Here is a 17141-nt window from a genome sequence, read left to right on the forward strand (position 1 = left end):
TGAGGCCAGGAGCTCAAGATCAGCCTGGGCAAGGCAACATAGTGAGATTCCTTCTCAACAAAAAAAAAAAGAAAAAGGAAAAAAGAAAAAAAACCTTAAGGCTCCTAATGGAAAATTTTCTCTGATCCCCATTGCAAAGTTTTGTTTTATTCCAAGGCTCCACTATAGATATGCTGATTTGGTGCGCCTGGGAAATTTATCTGTAGGTATAAAATTACCTCTTGTGAATCCCAAACTTGGAGTCCACTAGCCTTGGTTTCAGAGACTGGTTACAGCTTCTGTATGTCTGTAATCCATATAGTCAAATTGTGCCATCTGGATTTGAAATAATCAGAGAGAGGAATGGGAACTAGTCAGGTCCTGTAACTATGCTGCACAGAAAGGAGTCTGCCATCTCTTTTTTACCCTCTCAAACCTACCTTCTGGAGCAGAGAGGGACTTCAGAGAACATGGCTGGTTTTTATACAGCCATCTGAGGTCTGCATAGTAGTAGGGGTATGAAGCACGTGTGTGGCCAGAGAGAGGGTATGGCACATAGCCCTCTCAAGAAATAACAGAAAGAAAATTTCTAATGGCTAGAGAGTGCTTACTTATGTATTACTAGTGTGAAAATTACAAACTTCTTTTAGTGTTTGAATGAGAAACCAGCCAGAATCACTTCTTTATTCTAAAAACAGCCACTATTATGGTTAATACTAGGTGTCAACTTGACTGGATTCAGAGATGTCTAGATGGCTGGGGAAGCACTGTTTCTGTGTCTGTGCGGGTGATGACAGAAGAGGATGACATTTGAGTCAGTGGACTGGGAGAGGAAGACTCACCCTAAATGTCAGTGGGCATACCTAATCAGCTGCCAGCATAGCTAGAAGAAAGCAGCCACAAGAAGGGGGATAAGAAGCTTGCTGGGTCTCCTGTCTCTTCCCATGCCAGGTGCTTTGCTTCCTCTCTTCCTACCCTTAAACATTCTAGGTTCTTCAGTCTTTGGACTCTGGGACTTGCACCAGCAGCCTCCTGGAGTTCTAGGGCCTCTGGCCTCAGCCTGAGGCTACACTTTAGTTTCTTTGGTTTTGAGGCTTTCAACTTGGACTGAGCCACACTCTACCAGCTTCTTTTTTGCCAGCTTGCAGATGGCCTATGGTGGGACTTTGCCTTAAGCCAATTCTCCCTAGTAAAATCCCTTTTATATATACATACATCCTATTCCATCCCTCTGGAGAAAGAACCCTAATATAGCTACTTAAAGCAAAGCAGATTGAACTATTTTTTTCCCACTCTGAACAAAGAAAGTAAGCAAAAAGAAAAAAAGTGATATTTATAAGAATAGCAGATGTTTATTGAAGGAATTATCACTATTTCCTGCGAAACAATTTCATGACTCCAGTTTTATAACATCAGAGGCTATTAAAGACAGTCTGGCGACTAAAAACAACCTGACGATATGGGGATCTTTTAAATTTTATATTAAATGGAAAAAACAAGAAAGGAAGTCTTGCTGAGGGTACAGAGCTGCAATGAAATTTAGTCTTAAGGGATTTAGATTCAACAGCTACTAATTAATCCTAATTACTCAGTTACTTACAGCTGTTTTTTACTTCAATTTTCTTCCAGGTAAGACCTAACACAGGACACACCATCTACGAAAAAAGATTTCTAAGTCCAGGGCGACACTTTCCTCTCTAAGCAGAATTTTTTGTCTTACATATTGCCCTCTTCTCAAGGCTATATAAAATGAGATTTTCGTATTTTCCTCTCAACTAAAAAGAGCATATATATTTTTATTCTACACAGGAGCAATTCTATATAACCAGGATGTCTGTGGCTAAAATTATTGCCTCTTTATATTCCTCAGGAATATTCAGGGTACTAAAACTGTAAGTGAATAAATGTGAGTAGACAAGAAACCAAATAACAAGAATGAGCAATACACAGTAGTTTAGTGATGTATATTGCAAAAGCACTGGGTTGGGTTTTTGTGGGTTTTTGGTTTTGTTCTGTTTTGTTTTTGAGACAGGGTCTTGCTCCGTGGCCTAGGCTGCAGTGCAAAGTTGTGATCATAGCTCACTGTAACAGTGAACTCCTGGGCTCAAGTGATCCTCCCACCTCAGCCTCCTGAGTACCTAGGACTACATGTGTATGCAACCATGACTGATAGAGCTGAGTTTCTGATGGAGAAGAGAGAAGAAATGGCAGTACAGAGAGGTACATGAGTTGAGAGACACATAAACTAGCAATTTAGGAATGCAGAGTAAGCACTGCCCTTGGGGAACAGCCAAGTTTCCATTGGGACAAGAATGTGAAGAAAACACATTCATTCAAGACCAGCCTGACCAAAACCCCGTCTCTACTAAAAATACAAAAAATTAGCTGGGTGTGGTGGCAGGTACCTGTAATCCCAGCTACTTGGGAGGCCGAGGCAGGAGAATAGCTTGAACCCAGGAGGCAGAGGTTGCAGTGAGCCAATATCGTGCCATTGCACTCCAGCCTGGGCGGCAACAGCAAAACTCCATCTCATAAATAAATAAATAAATACATAAATAAAGCCAGGCGCGGTGGCTCATGCCTATAATCCCAGCACTTTGGGAGGCCGAGGCAGCTGGATCTCCTGAGGTCAGGAGTTTGAGATCAGCCTGGCTAACACGGTGAAACCCTATCTCTATTAAAAATACAAAAATTAGCCGGGCGTGGTGGCAGGTGCCTGTAATCTCAGCTACTCAGGAGGCTGAGGCAGGAGAATTGCTTGAACCTGGGAGCTGGACGTTGCGGTGAGCTGAGAGCTGAGATCACGCCACTGCACTCCAGCATGGGCAACAGTGCGAGATTCCGTCTCAAAAAAAAAAAAAAAAAAAAAGAAAGAAAGAAAGAAAAAGAAAACACATTCAAAGAGACAGTTCCTGGTTTCCAGAGGGTATTATTAAAGGGCTTGAAAGGATGGTAAGAGCTGCATGCCTAAACTCTGACTGAGGTAAAAGTTGGTAACCCTGGGAGACTCCTGGAGAAAGGTGGGTGATCAGTTCAAATTATAGCTGAATGTTTATCTGAAAGGATGCAGGGACCTGTTGTGAAATGTTTATTCCTACAGCTCAAGGCAGGTATTAGCCTAAAAGATGGGTGATGGCCTCCTCAAGGGACTATAATCCTCACTTGCCTGGGGCAAGAAATATGAAGCTCTCCTATATTCAGATCTCTGGGTATGAGATGGCATCATATCCTTCCTTGAAGATATATACTCTTGAAGATCATAGTCTTCTAAGACAAAAAAGAAAGCCTATCTAAAGAAAGAGTTTTAGGCACTATGACATGGTGATGAAAAAATGTTTTGGTCAGAGAATATCTGCTCAGCAATATATAAAGCATCAACAATTCCACTCAGGAATGATATACCAGGCTTGTCCCATGAATGCTGCAAATCTGTTCCAGGCCCTCCAAACCCTGCTTGGAATGACCACGCAAAGGACTGTTATATCACAAATTATGTGCAAACCACTATCCTATCAAAATAGGACAAAATCAGTAAATTTTTTTCACACAAATATACAACCTTCACCCTTCACTTCTTTCTTTCCAGTAACAGCAAGAAAGAAATATATATGCCTTAAAACTAAATTACGAGGTACAGAGATAGGCCATAAACCTCATTCACAGAACACTGACAGCATCTTCCCTATAAAACCATGGTCAAATATCAAATAATTGTGATACAATCACCTTTCATACAGGCAGCTACCCGGGAAAACGCCAGCTGGTCTCCCACTCACATACAGAACCACCATGGTGGGCAGAGACACTTTGGTATAATGAAGAAAGCATGAATTTCAAAGTCAGATCTGAGCTCAAATCCTGGCTCCGACAACTTACTAGCCAGTCACCTAACCTCAATGACACTCAATTTCCTTGTATAATAGTGGGAGGACTAAATAACATATTATCAAAAATTCCCCAAACACTAATTCACTATGTGCATAAGACAGATAGCAGTGGGCTTAGGGATTCACTGTATACACAGAGGAATGGCTGAGTTAAAAATAGGGAGATTCTAAGTGTTCCAGATTGACTCTGAGCTAAGCACTTAAAATGTTTTAAATATTGGTGGAAGATGGGCTAAGACCCTCAAGGAGGGCTGGTCGTAAAGAAAGGCAGAGGAAGATAGAAAACATCTGTTGTATTGATTGCTCAACACCCCTCCCTCCCTTCTTCAGGGAAAGATTTTTCTCAGTGACAAAAGGAAAAAACCAGATGAGAAAGCCTCAGCTCCTTTTCCACTTCCCAATTTGAAGGAGTTGTGTGAAGGCAAGATGCAGCTGTGGCCACTGTCTTGCCACCATGAGGTTATGAAAAATGAAAGTCAATATGCTGAAAATTATGGAGTTGAGAGAAGTTTGATGAAGTGCTGAGTTGCCAAACCAAACATAGCACTGCTTACCTCTAGATTTCCCCTTAAGCAATCCATCAATGTTCTTAAGGTCTAGGCTGCTAGTACTTGGTATTCTGTTCAATATATCTGAATATATCCTAAGTACTACCTTACACAAAAATTCTCTTTAATCACTCTCCCTAAAGTGTTTAGAAACACTGCTCCAATGTCCTATACTTAAGATTTTATCATTTACCATGTGTCTGGCTTATCATATATTTCATGCATTACTCACTTAATCCTCACAACAACCTTGTAAGGTAGGTAATTATTCCTTTTTTACACACAGGTCTGAGGCTCAGAGCAGTTAAGTGACTTGTCCAAAACTGACAAGCTAGTTCATGGTAGAACTGGGGTTAGAACATGGATCTCTCCAACCCCAAAGTTTGTACTTTTAGCCTTTAAGCTCTATATACCATGTGAAGGCAGAGTCTCCCACTAGTTTTATATTAATTGGTGACTGTATCTGAAGTTTTTGAGTCTACAATTGTTTCAATTTCATTTTTTTCTGGTTGTGTAGACATATATTGAAAAGACGAAGCCTAGGTAGTTCTCCATCATCTGCAGATCCTTCCAGAACTGTGGGAAAGGAGGGTTCAGTGAATTTTTGCTGTGTTCTTTTAACCTAACAGTGTTATTATATATTTTGTTGACAACTCTAAAGTCAGCTTGTCTTAAAACTAAAAAAGACAATGGATCAGTGTTTATGATTTTACTAAAGAGGGAATATGCTCTAAAAGGAAGGGACTTGCTCGCGGTTCCACTGCTGCTAAATGCCAGTGTCAGGGTGCAATCCCAGGGCTTTGGGCTCTATATACTATGTGCCTTTCATAACACTGCTGAGTGAAAATGAGCATGTCTTCATTGCATTTAAAAAATACTGTGGTTTTTTTCTTGCATATAAAATTAGTATATTCTCATGTAGAAAATCTAGAAAGCATAGAAAAGTATACAGAAGAAAATAGAAATCACCTATAATCCTATCGCCCAGAGATGATCACTGTTAACATTTTGGTTTACTTCCTTCTCAATTTTTCCTATGCATAAATATTTTTTTTAATTTTGGATTGTATGTCATTATCTTCCGTCTTATCCAATTCATTTCCCCATGGCATTAAATTGTCTTTAAAAATGTTTACAATGGCTGCAGAACCATCACATGGATAGCTCATCATTCATTTCAACCCTGTAATGTTGAAAATCTAGTTTCCTTCTTTCAGTCATATATGATGCTGCCATGAACATCCCTTTCATTAATCTCTGTCTACTTCTAATTATTTTCTTAGAAGTAGAGTTGGTTGATACTAAAGAACTACTTTTTAGAAAAGCAGCAGTCAGCCCTACTACCCACAATATTTGTTATTTATGAGGTTTCTTTCTCCTCATTATGTTTCCTCTGGTGTTGAATAAGCTGTGAGCTATACCGATAGGCTCTCCCACACTCACTACATTTATAGGGTTTCTCCTTAGTGTGGGTTCTCAAGTGTAGAATAACTTGAGAAGTCTGCCTGAAGGTTTTCCCACATTCGTTACATTTATAGGGTTTCTCCCCAGTATGAACTCTCTGATGATCAGCAAGGTTTCGATTAGAAGTAAAAGCCTTCCCACACTCATTACATTTGTAAGGTTTCTCTCTACGATGAAGTCTCTGGTGTTCATTAAGGGTTTTCCTTAAGATGAAAGCTTTTCCACACTCATCACATTCATAAGGCTTCTCTCCAGTGTGAATTCTCTGATGGTCCATAATCTTTGTATTTGAACCACATGTTTTCCCACACTCCTTACATTTGTAAACTTTTTTTCCTCTGTGCATTCGCTGATGTTGAGTAAGGTTTGAACTACGGCTAAAGGCTTTCCCACATTCAATACAAGTATAGGGCTTCTCTCCAGTGTGAACTCTGTGATGTGATATAAGGCCCGAACTCCGACTAAAGGCTTTCCCACACTCTTTACATTCATAAGTTTTCTCCCCACTGTGGATTCCCTGGTGCCGAATAAGATGTGACTTTCCACTGAAAGATTTCCCACATTCACTGCATGTATAGGGCTTCAGTCCAGTGTGGATTCTCCGATGAACAACAAGGTTAGAACTATGACTGAAAGCTTTTCCACACTCCTTACACTTATAGGGTTTCTCTCCCGTGTGGATTCGCTCATGTACTGTGAGGTTTGCACTCTGACTAAAGGCTTTCCCACACTCAGTACATACATACTGTCTCTTTTCAGCCTGAACTCTCTCATTTGTTGCAAGGTCATAGCACTGACTATTGTCTTTTTCAGATTCTTGGTCACTCCCTTCTGTGAGTACTTTATTAACTGTCTTATATTTGAAATTTCTTGTCTTTCTCCTCATTTTCTCCTGCTTGGAACATACCAGTGTCCTCTCTAGTCTTCTCTTTCCCTTCAGAGGAGCCTTCTAAATTTTGACTTCCTGGGCAACGTCTCTGTGGAATTCTCTTGAAAGTATGTATGATTCTGATTTTTCAGGAATGATGCTTTGGAATTAACTCCTCCTCAGTCCCAGTTTCACCATCTGACAGGAGAAACAGAAATTGCACATGTCACCTATTCTCTGTACCAGAGGAAGGAGAACTATCCACGGACAAGATGTGGTAAGTGTTCAAGGGCAGGGGAACAGATCAAAAAGATGACAAAAATGTAGTTAAATATAGAGGCCAATGTAAAGGCTTATGGAAAGCCAGGGGCTGAGGGGAGCCCAGCAGGTCCAGCATCAGAATAAGCAATGAATCATATAAAATCTACCCTAGTTCCTTCCTGCCTCACCCTCTACTCCCTGAATTGGAGCCATCTAACTCCTTTTTTTTTTTTTTTTTTTTTTTTGAGATGGAGTTTCACTCTTGTTGCCCCAGCTGGAGTGCAATGGCACGATCTCGGCTCACTGCAACCTCCGCTTCCCAGGTTCAAGTGATTCTCCTGCCTCAGCCTCCCTAGTAGCTGGGATTACAAGTGCCTGCCACCACGCCCAGCTAATTTTTGTGTATTTTTAGCAGAGATGGGGTTTCACTATGTTGGCCAGGGTGGTCTTGAACTCCTGACCTCAGGTGATCCACCCGCCTCAGCCTCCCAAAGTGCTGGGATTACAGGCATGAGCCACCGCACCCAGCTCAGAGCCATCTAACTCCTAATGGCAGGCTCAACTATAATCTGGTCCTAGAAAAAGTGAACTGAAAGATGACTAAACTTTAGTTCAGTTTGGCTTTTAGTTCTTGCTAACCTATTCCCCTAGTACTAGTGATATTGTGGCCAGTATGTAAAAGGTGCTCAAAATGGTATTATAGAATAGCAACTAGGATTCTGTCTTAGGTTGTGAGTAGGATTTCATCTTTTGCTCAAGGTCCAGGTACTAGACCCCAGTCTACATCCTTGCATGTAAACCCTATCTTGTTAAGTGGTGACACAATTCTTCCACTATTGAGCCTAGTCACATCATAGCCTACTTCATAGGGGCTGGCCTGTAGTTGGATCCAGTTTTTTTTCTTTTTTTTTTTTTGAGACAGAGTCTTGCTCTGTCGCCCAGGCTGGAGTGCATTGGTGCGATCTCGGCTCACTGCAAGCTCTGCCTCCCGGGTTCATGCCATTCTCCTGCTTCAGCCTCCCGAGTAGCTGGGACTACAGGCACCCGCCACCACACCCGGCTAATTTTTCATATTTTTAGTAGAGATGGGGTTTCACTGTGTTAGCCAGGATGGTCTCGATCTCCTGACCTCATGATCCACCCGCCTCGGCCTCCCAAAGTGCTGGGATTACAGGCGTGAGCCACCGCACCCGGCCAGTTGGATCCAGTTTTATATGCAAGTTTAGTCTGTCTGCTTTTCACCATGCTGTCACTCTGACAGACTGAGACTACTTAAGGGGTGAGTCTGAGAGGCTAAATTGGGAAATAAGGTTAGTTAAATCATGGCAGACGAAACTCTCACCTTGCATGGCATAATAGTAAAGTATCTAACGATGGCAAAAGTGTCAGAGTAGGGGCAGCATAACCAAGGGTGCCAATACACAAAACCAAACATCAGAATAAGCAGGAATTTCCCAACTGGTTTGACGTGAAACTCTGTTCATACAGGTAACCATGGCAAACCTTCAAGGGAGTTGGGATGTAAAAGAAAGCAAAAAGATAACTACATGATACTAACACATGACTATCCTCCTTTATAGACTTGCCCATATGTATATTGTTAGACAATTAAATATATGGTAGATATTATTTTGCATCCTACTTCTTGCAGTTCATTTCATTTATTTTTTAGTTGATAAAAAAGTATATATATTTATGGCATACAACACGTTTTGATAAATGTTTACACATGGAACAGGTAAATCAAGCTAATTAACATATCCATTACTTCACATACTTATTATTTTTTCACGGTAAGAACATTTAAAATCTCTCTTAGCACTTTTCAAGTCTAAATATGTTGATATTAACTATAATTACCATGTTATACAATAGATTTCCTGAAATTATTCCTCCTATCAGAATTTTTGTATCCTTTGACCAACATCTCCCTAATCCCTGCCTCACTTTTTTTTTTTTTTTTTTGAGACAGAGGCTCGCTCTGTCACCCAGGCTAGAGTGCAGTGGCACAATCTCTGCTCACTACAACCTCCGCCTCCTGGGTTCAAGCAATTCTCCCTGCCTCAGCCTCCTGAGTAGCTGGGATTACAGGCATCTGCCACCACACCCAGCTAGTTTTTGTATTTTTTAAGTAGAAATGGGATTTTGCCATGTTGGCCAGGCTGGCCTTGAACTCCTGACTTCAGGTGATCCGCCTGCCTTGGCCTCCCAAACTGCGGGATTACAGGGGTGAACCACTGCACCCAGACTCCACTTAATTTTTTAATGCATGTTTTTCCACATTGCTATTTAATCTTCATATGATCATTGAATTCTTTGTAATTTACGTACCATTTTGCCAGCGTTGGACATTTCTGTTGTTCCTTGAAGTTAACTACTATCAATAATGCTATAATAATCTCCTTATACACATAAAATTTTCTTCCTATTAAAATATATTCCCAGGACAAAAGTTCCACAAATGAGTTAATTGGGTCAGAAGGAGTGCAACTGTTGTGCAGTACTGCTTGTTGCTATTCAAAAAAGTTTGATGGGCTGAGCACGGTGGCACATGTCTGTAATCTCAGCACTTTGCGCTGAGGCGGGAGGATCACTTGGGCCCAAAAGTTTGAGACCAGCCAGGGTAAGACAGGGAGACTACATCTCTACAAAAAATTTAAAAATTAGCTAGGCATGGTGGTGTGCACCTGTAGTCCCAATTACTCAGGAGGCTGAGGTGAGAGGATTGCTTGAGCCCAGGAGGTCCAGGCTGCAGTGAGCCCTGATTATGCCACTGCACTTCAGCCTGGGCAACAAAGCAAGACTTTGTCTCAAAAAAAAAAAAAAGTTTGACCAATTTCCATGTCCCATAGCTTTCTGATAAATGGAGCCACACTTTCTGGAGACGGGAGATAGCAAATGGTGGTACTCGAGACTGGCAAAAAGATAACTGCACATATTCGAGTTCACATCTCAGAAGTGCGGGTGACCACTGATTCCATACACAGGCACATACAAACTCATGCCCAAGATATGAAGGGTAGGAAGAGAGAATGGTGAGGGAGGGTGGATTCTTGCCAGGATCCTGGCCTCACTCACATCCAGCTGCTGCTACCTCTCCTAATCATAAAGGATGAAGCAGGTGGAGAAAACAGTGCAAAGCCAGGGGACTGCAATGTAGAGCAGTAGAGCAAGTGAACTCACCTTCAAAGTTCTGTGAGAAAGTTGATAGTTTTTTCTGAATTTCTTTTCAATTTCTAATCTTCTCTGGAACTTCTCTTTTCTTCATACATTTCTTAAACTCTTAACTAATGAGCACCCTACTCTGTATATATCCCTGTTCTGGGTCTAACACAGGGAAAATTTAAAGAAGCATTGTTATGGACTGAATGTTTGTGTCCCCCTAACATTTGTGTGTTAAAGCTCTAACCCCCAATGTGACTGTATTTGGAGATGGGGCCTCTAAGGAGATAATTAAGGTTAAACGAGGTCATAAAGGTGGGCCCTGATTCAACAGAATTAGTGTCCTTATAAAAAGAAACACAAGAAAGTTCTCTTACATGCTCTCCCTCTCTCCACACACATACACACAAAGGCCATGAGAATACATAGCAAGAAGATGGCCAGCTACAAGACAGGATGAGAGCCCCCTACCAGAAACCAAAATGGCAAGGCACATGGATCTCACACTTCTAGGCTCCAGAACTGTGAGAAAATAAGTTTCTGTTATTTAAGCCACTCAGTTTATGGCATTTTGTTACGGTAACCCAAGCAGATTAATACAAGCATGAAATATCATACTTCCCTTAAAGAGCTTATGATGGAGTAGTATGGCAAAACAATAAGAGAGCAAATTCAAATTTACAATTTACCCAAGAAGAAGATGAAGGGGACTAGGGAAGGGAGGGAGCAATTACTAAGGCGTGGAATGATGGAGAAAAGCATTTTAAAAAGGCAGAATTTAGGCTGAGCCCTGGAGAATAAGCAGTGTTTTCTCAAAAAAAAAAAAAAAAAAAAAAAGGCACAGGGTTGGTATACATGAAAATAAATGGGAGATCATAATATTATATAAACTTCATGTAGGCAGAGATTTTGTCCATCCTGCTTACCCTGTATTCCTAGCACTACCACAGTCCCAGGCACATGGTAAGCGCTCAACATTTTTTGTTGTTGGAATGAACAAATGAAGAAAGAAGCTGCCTGAAGTGATTCCAACCAGAATACTGAAATTACAAGATGAAAAATATGGATATAAACTGATGGTCAAAGGGAAACCAGTTCTAAACAGAAGAGTGAAATCTATCCTTAATTTTCTTTCTACATTCTATATTCTTTTTTGTACCTTGCTATTTTCCACTCTTGTTATTTTCCTTTTTTTCTCACTTAACAATACAGTTTTTCAAGCATTACCATGCACTTCCCCTAGTTCCCATAGTTTCTCCTCTACCACCTCCCAGAACATTCACGTTTTTCTCAGCTTAATGAAATGGAAAACAGAGGAGAGAGGCAGCTGGGATAACCCATGGGGAGTAAATTGAGGGAAACAGAAAGTAAAGAATCCAAGAGATGTCAAGTAGGGCAATCATATATCCTGGTTTTCCCAGAATAGTGCTAGTTTAAGCCTACTATCCCAGCATCATATTTAATAGTGGCCCCCTTAACTCACAACAGTATCCCTGTTTGGACAATAAATTTTGCATTACCCTACCCAATAGTGAAATTAGGATAAGAACTCTTTAGGAAGATTAGCCCAGATGGATTAGAGGGGGTTAAAAAGAAAAGAGGAAGGGAAATGAATTAGGAGACAACACTAGTAATGCAGTACGGGTGAATACTGGAGGGTCTGGCACATCGTAGGTACCCATTAAATGTCTGTTGAATGAATGAACAAATGAATAAGATAGCAAGACCCTAATCCAAGATGAGAGAACAGAGAACAATGAAGTCTAGCTATTTTCAGGAACGCATCCAGATGTATAACGCACACATCCATGTTCCTTTGAATACAGAGGATGGACTGAAGGAAACAATCCAAGGTCATCAGATCCATGTCTGAATACCAAGAATGGTAGCGTCACTAAGCAAGATGGGGACATGCAGAAACATTTTAGACAAGGGGAAGAGGAATATATCATGAAGGCAAATTTGAGAATGAAAAGACAGAGGGAGTCATGAAAATGTATAAACTTACTGAGGGTTGGGCACGGTGGCTCACTCCTATAATCCCAGCATTTTGGTAGGGTGAGGTGGGAGGACTGCCTGAGCCCAGGTGTTTGATCAGCCTGGGTAAAAAAAAATTTTAAAAAGTGAGCCAGGTGTGGTGGCACATGCCTGTGGTCCCAGCTACTTGGGAGGCTGAGGGAGGTCGAGGCTGCAGTGAGCTATGATCACGCCACCACACTCCAGCCTAGGAGACAGTGAGAACTTGTCTCAAAATAAATAAACACATTTTAAAAATAAAAAACAGATAAGCTTACTGAGAAAGGGATTTGGGTTAGAAGAGTGATATCATTTAGATGTTCCTTCCAAATTTCACATTGAAATGTAATCTTCTATGTTGGAGGTGGGCCTGTTGGGAGGTGACTGGATCATGGGGGTAGATTTCTCATGAATGGCTTATCGCCATCCTCTTGGTTCTTTCCTTGTGATAGTTGAGTTCTCGTGAGATCATGTTGTTTAAAAGTGTGTGATATCCCTCCGCCTTGCTCTTGCTCCTACTCTCACCATGCTCTGCCTCCTCCTACTTCACTTTCCACCATGAGTAAAAGCTTCCTGAGGCCTCCCCAGAAACTGAACAGATGCTGGCACCATGCTTCCTGTACAGCCTGCAGAACAGTGAGTCAATTTAAACTCTTTTCTTTACAATTTACCCAGTTGCAGGTATTTCTTTCTTTTTTTTTTTTTTTTTTTTTTTTTTTCTGAGACAAGGTTTCGCTCTTGTTGCCTAGGCTGGAGTGCAATGGCGTGATCTCAGCTCACCACAACCTCCACCTCCCAGGTTCAAGTGATTCTCCTGCCTCAGCCTCCCGAGTAGCTGGGATTATAGGCATGCGCCACCACGCCCAGCTAATTTTTTGTATTTTTAGTAGAGACGGCGTTTCTCCATGTTGGTCAGGCTGGTCTCAAACTCCCAACCTCAGGTGATCCACCCACCTCAGCATCCCAAAGTGCTGGGATTGCAGGTGTGAGCTACTGCGCCCAGCTGGTATTTCTTTATAGCAACACAAGAACAGCCTAACACAAAGGGGCAGGTAGAGAGAAAGAGAAATGCACAGCGATGCACTGTAAGAAAGCCCAGGGTGGTGATGGAGGAGCTGAGGAGGAAGCAGGACCAGACAGGAGATCAAAGAGAGCCAAATGAGGAGAGTTTGATCAAAAAGAAACCTATTTGCTCCCTTCTGCCTGATTGGATAGGAAATTCCCTCAGAAATCCTGGAAGAATTCCTAGGTACTAAGGAAGTAGGGTCTTGGCTGGAGAAGTTTGGAGGGAAACATGAGGCCATGGGCCAGTAGGACACTAGGGGTATCTAGGCAACTGTACAGAAAAGCAAAATCTCAGGCAGCCAGTGAATGTATGAGGACTGATAAGGCCCTGCAGATCTCTAACCCACAAATCTCTGAGACTGGTAGGTAAGTGTTCTAATCCTAGGACCACTATCCATTTCAGGCTGTGAAAAATACATAAAGGGTAGAATCCTATTGAAAGAGAGAGAGAGAGGCTTTACTTGGAGGCTGTCTTCCTTTAATTCACCAGCATCATCTGCCTGTTCAAGTCCCTCTAAGCAATGGTTACATGGTTCTTGGTTATTGATTAGGTGCAATGGAGTAAGGAATAAGAGGAAATACCTGAAAATAAATTCAAGGGATGCACAAGTGAAATGTAAACATCGAAAGAAAAGGAAGAATTAGAAGAAAATATCAAGGGACTACTTGATCTCAGGGAAAGGCCTAAGCCTCAAGCATAAAACAAAGGCTAACACCATGTAAAAAAGCTGATATATCTGACACATAAAAATTTCTGTATTCCAAAAAATGCCATAACAAATCTATAAAATAGAGTTTGCCTTATACTGGAATTGCTTGTACGTCTGTGTCCCTCCTCACATGTATACATTAAGCTCTGTGCCCTCAGAGAGCAGATCCCATAAATTTGCCTGTAGATACCACACTGTCTGACACAGAGAGGGCTCAGTCAGTGTTGTTTGATTTGAAATGGTAAATTAAACAAGTTTAAGATTCTAACACCTGGAGTGCACATAGGGATGCTGAGAGCCAAATCCACACATCACTACTACCATCCCTCCTCTACATGTTTGTCCTTTTTGTGCTTCATATTATCTGGGAAACACCATAATGGTGTATTTGCATTCTTGGCAATTCTGTCTCTCAGGGACTAAATTCCCTAAGAGATTGACCTGGTCCCACTATTCAGAGACTCTCAGTATGTCAGAGCTGGAAGGAACCTCCCAGTCTATCCAGTCTTATATCCAAATATACAGAAGGAAAACCTGGAACTCAGAGGAGGGCTGGGACTCAAATCCAAGTCCTATGATACCCAATTTTGAGTTCTACTACATCACCCTTATTCCCATCTGAAACAAAACTCTATTCCTCCAGGTCCAGAGGCCCCCTGCCCACTTCAGTGCTTTTCTCCTGTTTGATAAATACCACTGAGAAAAGCTCCTTTTCAACCCTGGTGCCCACAAGCAGGATTCCTGTGCCCAGACCAACTTCACAATCTAGGCCTCATCTGCCCAGGAGAGAATGGAATGACTCACCCATATTCCTATGCACAGCAGCCTCAATCCAAAGGATCTGCCCAGCACAGATCTTGCCTGATCTCCTCCTTGAGTTCAGTGAAGAAGTTCCTAAGAGGGTCTTGAGTCACTGTAAACAGATATAAATGACTGAGTTCGCTGTGCCCGGAACTCCAAGTGGACACTCAGGGCAGTGTCCCATCTTTGGGTAACTTCCCTTCCTATAGAACTGTGGGCAGTAAGAAGGATCATTTCCAGTGTAAAGATGAGGGAATGAAGCTCCCAGGGATTGAGTGACTTGCCCAAGGCCCTATAGCTAGTAAGTGATTAAAAAGCCTTCTGTGTCTTCAGGAAATCCTAATTCCATCACACCACAGCCTCCCCTTTTCACCCGATCCATTGATATTTAAAAGCTTCCATATTCTCATCTAACTGCAAAATACAATGCAGTGGAGAACTTCTTTGCAATCCAGCTTTCCACAGAAAGTCTGCACAAGGGGGATGAGAGGAACTTTGCTGAGTCAAGTGTCTTTAGGAAGACAGAAAGAAACAAGGCTTTAAAAGAGCACTAGAAAAAGAATGTTCCTTTTTTCCGTTTACCCATTTCTTAGGATTACTAAGCCTCAAATATGTTTTGTGTTTCCCCCTCCAGATCCCCAGGCTCTGCCTCTAACCCTTCAAGTTTGTTTCATTTCTCCCCTACTAGAATTTAGTTCTGCCCTGTACACAACCAAAACCCCAGGACCTAGCACACTACTGGGTTAGTGCTCAATAATATTTGTTGAATGAATGAATGAATGAATGAATGAATGAATGGGTAAACTTGGGCAAGACTCCGCCCTCCTCTCTGGGCCCCAGGTTCCTCACTGGTAACGGGAGGGATATTGGACTGGTGATCTGAGTCAAATACTCAGGGGCTGTGGAGTCCTCTGACAGCCTGGGCCGGACTCGACTGCTATTACCCGGACGGCCCACTGCCTAGGAGCGGGGACGACACAGTGCTGTCACCACGGCCAGCCTGGTCCAAGCGAGCAGCTACGAGGAGTCGGAGACTAGACCCAGGACAAAGGGGCAACACTGAACGAGAGAAAGGGGAGGCCCACAACGACCCCTTGGCTGCCGCGCCCATCTCAGCAGCGGGCAGCCGCAGAGGAGCCCTGGCCTCCCGACCTGCGTCTCCCACACGCTCCCAGAACCCGGCCCGAACCCCCACGCCAGACTGTAGAGCACCTCTCACCGAAAGCGCCAGGCCCACATCTTGAACAAAGCGCAGAAGGAACTGCGTCAGCAACTCCCACCTAACTCCCAGCCTGTCCCTCCGGCCCTTCTAGGCTTCGTGAGGTTTCCACATCTCTGTGCCCTCGGGCTGGAGTCCCTCCGCCCCTCAGAAGCCCCGCGCGGTCCGCAGACGCTCTGGCCCTGCCTCCCTTCCGGGCTTTGCCCTATCATTGGAGGGAAGGGCTTGGCGACTTCAGCCAATGTGAGTAGGGCCCCGGAAGTGGTGGAAGCTGGGCAGGGGGCTTGGTTAGGGCGGAAAGAAACCGAGCAACTGGGTGGCCAGGCTGCCAGCCTCAGGCTGAGACTCCCTGAAGTTACACCCCCAGCTCCGGTTGCTGAGCAGAGGTCATCTTTCCTTCTACAGATCTGGGTCATTCAGCCTCAAAGCCAGGATCAGCTATGGTTTATTGGCAGCATATGAAAAGACGTTTCGGGTGCCTACTGTGTCACTCACTGTTCCAGGCGCTGCGGATACAGTAGTGAAGAAAATGAACTCTCTGCCCCATTGGGTTTACATTCAAGTCAAGGGAGACGATAAATAAATATGCAGAACGTAGTAGTAAGGGGAGAGAGGGAGTAAGGGGAGAGGGAGATAGCGGTGGGACTATTTTATAGATGACAGGGAGGGCAGAGACAGGAAGTGGGCAATTGAAGCATGTGGCTATCTGGGGAAAGAGTATTCCCATAGTGGGCCATTAGGAGCAAAATTCTTTAATCAGGAGTGGGGTGGAGAGGTGCACATTTAGGACCTTGTAGGCTACGATAAGGGCTTTGGATTTGCTCTGCGTAACAGTTGGAGGGCTTGGGGACAGAAGAACGACATGATCTCACTTTTTTCCCTTACCACATATTCAAAGACTTGTTAGCTATGAGACATGAAAGAAGCCAAGAAGCCTGTGACTATAAATTCTGTGAATTCTTTGCTGCCTGTCCTTAGCCATTCTAACATAAACCTTGCATGAGTTTTGCTCTTTGACTTCTATTTTTAGTTTGCATGGGCTGTCCTGTTGAGAATGGTCTGAAGGTGGGTAAGAGTAGAATCAGGGAGATTAAGAGGCCATTACAATATTCCAGATGAGGAATGACAGTGGCTTGGACAGGCTTAGAAGTGATGGAGGTA

At 42.8% G+C, this 17141-nt stretch overlaps 2 protein-coding genes and 1 long non-coding RNA gene across 4 annotated transcripts in view; 1 reads left to right on the plus strand and 2 right to left on the minus strand.

Moving 5' to 3' along the window:
- ZNF197 (zinc finger protein 197) overlaps nucleotides 1-14821 on the minus strand; it is a 53437-nt gene extending 38616 nt beyond the window's left edge. The window contains exon 1 of the mRNA XM_058441953.1: nucleotides 14765-14821. The gene's annotated coding sequence lies outside the window, so the exon portion shown is untranslated. The remainder of the gene's footprint in view (nucleotides 1-14764) is intronic.
- LOC131383963 (uncharacterized) overlaps nucleotides 1-17141 on the plus strand; it is a 54822-nt gene that overhangs the window by 16636 nt on the left and 21045 nt on the right. The window contains exon 2 of the long non-coding RNA XR_009214379.1: nucleotides 6899-7023. This is a non-coding gene — a long non-coding RNA (uncharacterized LOC131383963). The remainder of the gene's footprint in view (nucleotides 1-6898; nucleotides 7024-17141) is intronic.
- On the minus strand, nucleotides 797-16024 carry ZNF660 (zinc finger protein 660). 2 transcript variants are annotated; one of them, XM_032161873.2, is made up of 3 exons: nucleotides 15981-16024; nucleotides 14765-14873; nucleotides 797-6944 (listed from the first exon to the last, which is right to left on the minus strand). In XM_032161873.2, the coding sequence occupies exon 3, from the start codon at nucleotides 6762-6764 to the stop codon at nucleotides 5775-5777; it is 990 nt and encodes a 329-aa protein (XP_032017764.1). In that variant the 5' UTR covers nucleotides 6765-6944; nucleotides 14765-14873; nucleotides 15981-16024; the 3' UTR covers nucleotides 797-5774. The 2 variants fall into 2 exon arrangements, with proteins under 2 accessions (XP_032017764.1, XP_058297940.1); XM_058441957.1 differs by lacking the exon at nucleotides 15981-16024 and adding an exon at nucleotides 8350-8510 and having other exon boundaries at nucleotides 14765-14804.

This window comes from Hylobates moloch, unplaced genomic scaffold (genome assembly GCF_009828535.3).
Source record: "Hylobates moloch isolate HMO894 unplaced genomic scaffold, HMol_V3 SCAFFOLD_8, whole genome shotgun sequence".
Taxonomy (NCBI): domain Eukaryota; kingdom Metazoa; phylum Chordata; class Mammalia; order Primates; family Hylobatidae; genus Hylobates; species Hylobates moloch.

Bases quoted from the DNA above. Each gene is read 5' to 3' on its own strand.
- ZNF660 (XM_032161873.2), bottom strand. From the start codon at position 6,764: ATGAGGAGAAAGACAAGAAATTTCAAATATAAGACAGTTAATAAAGTA.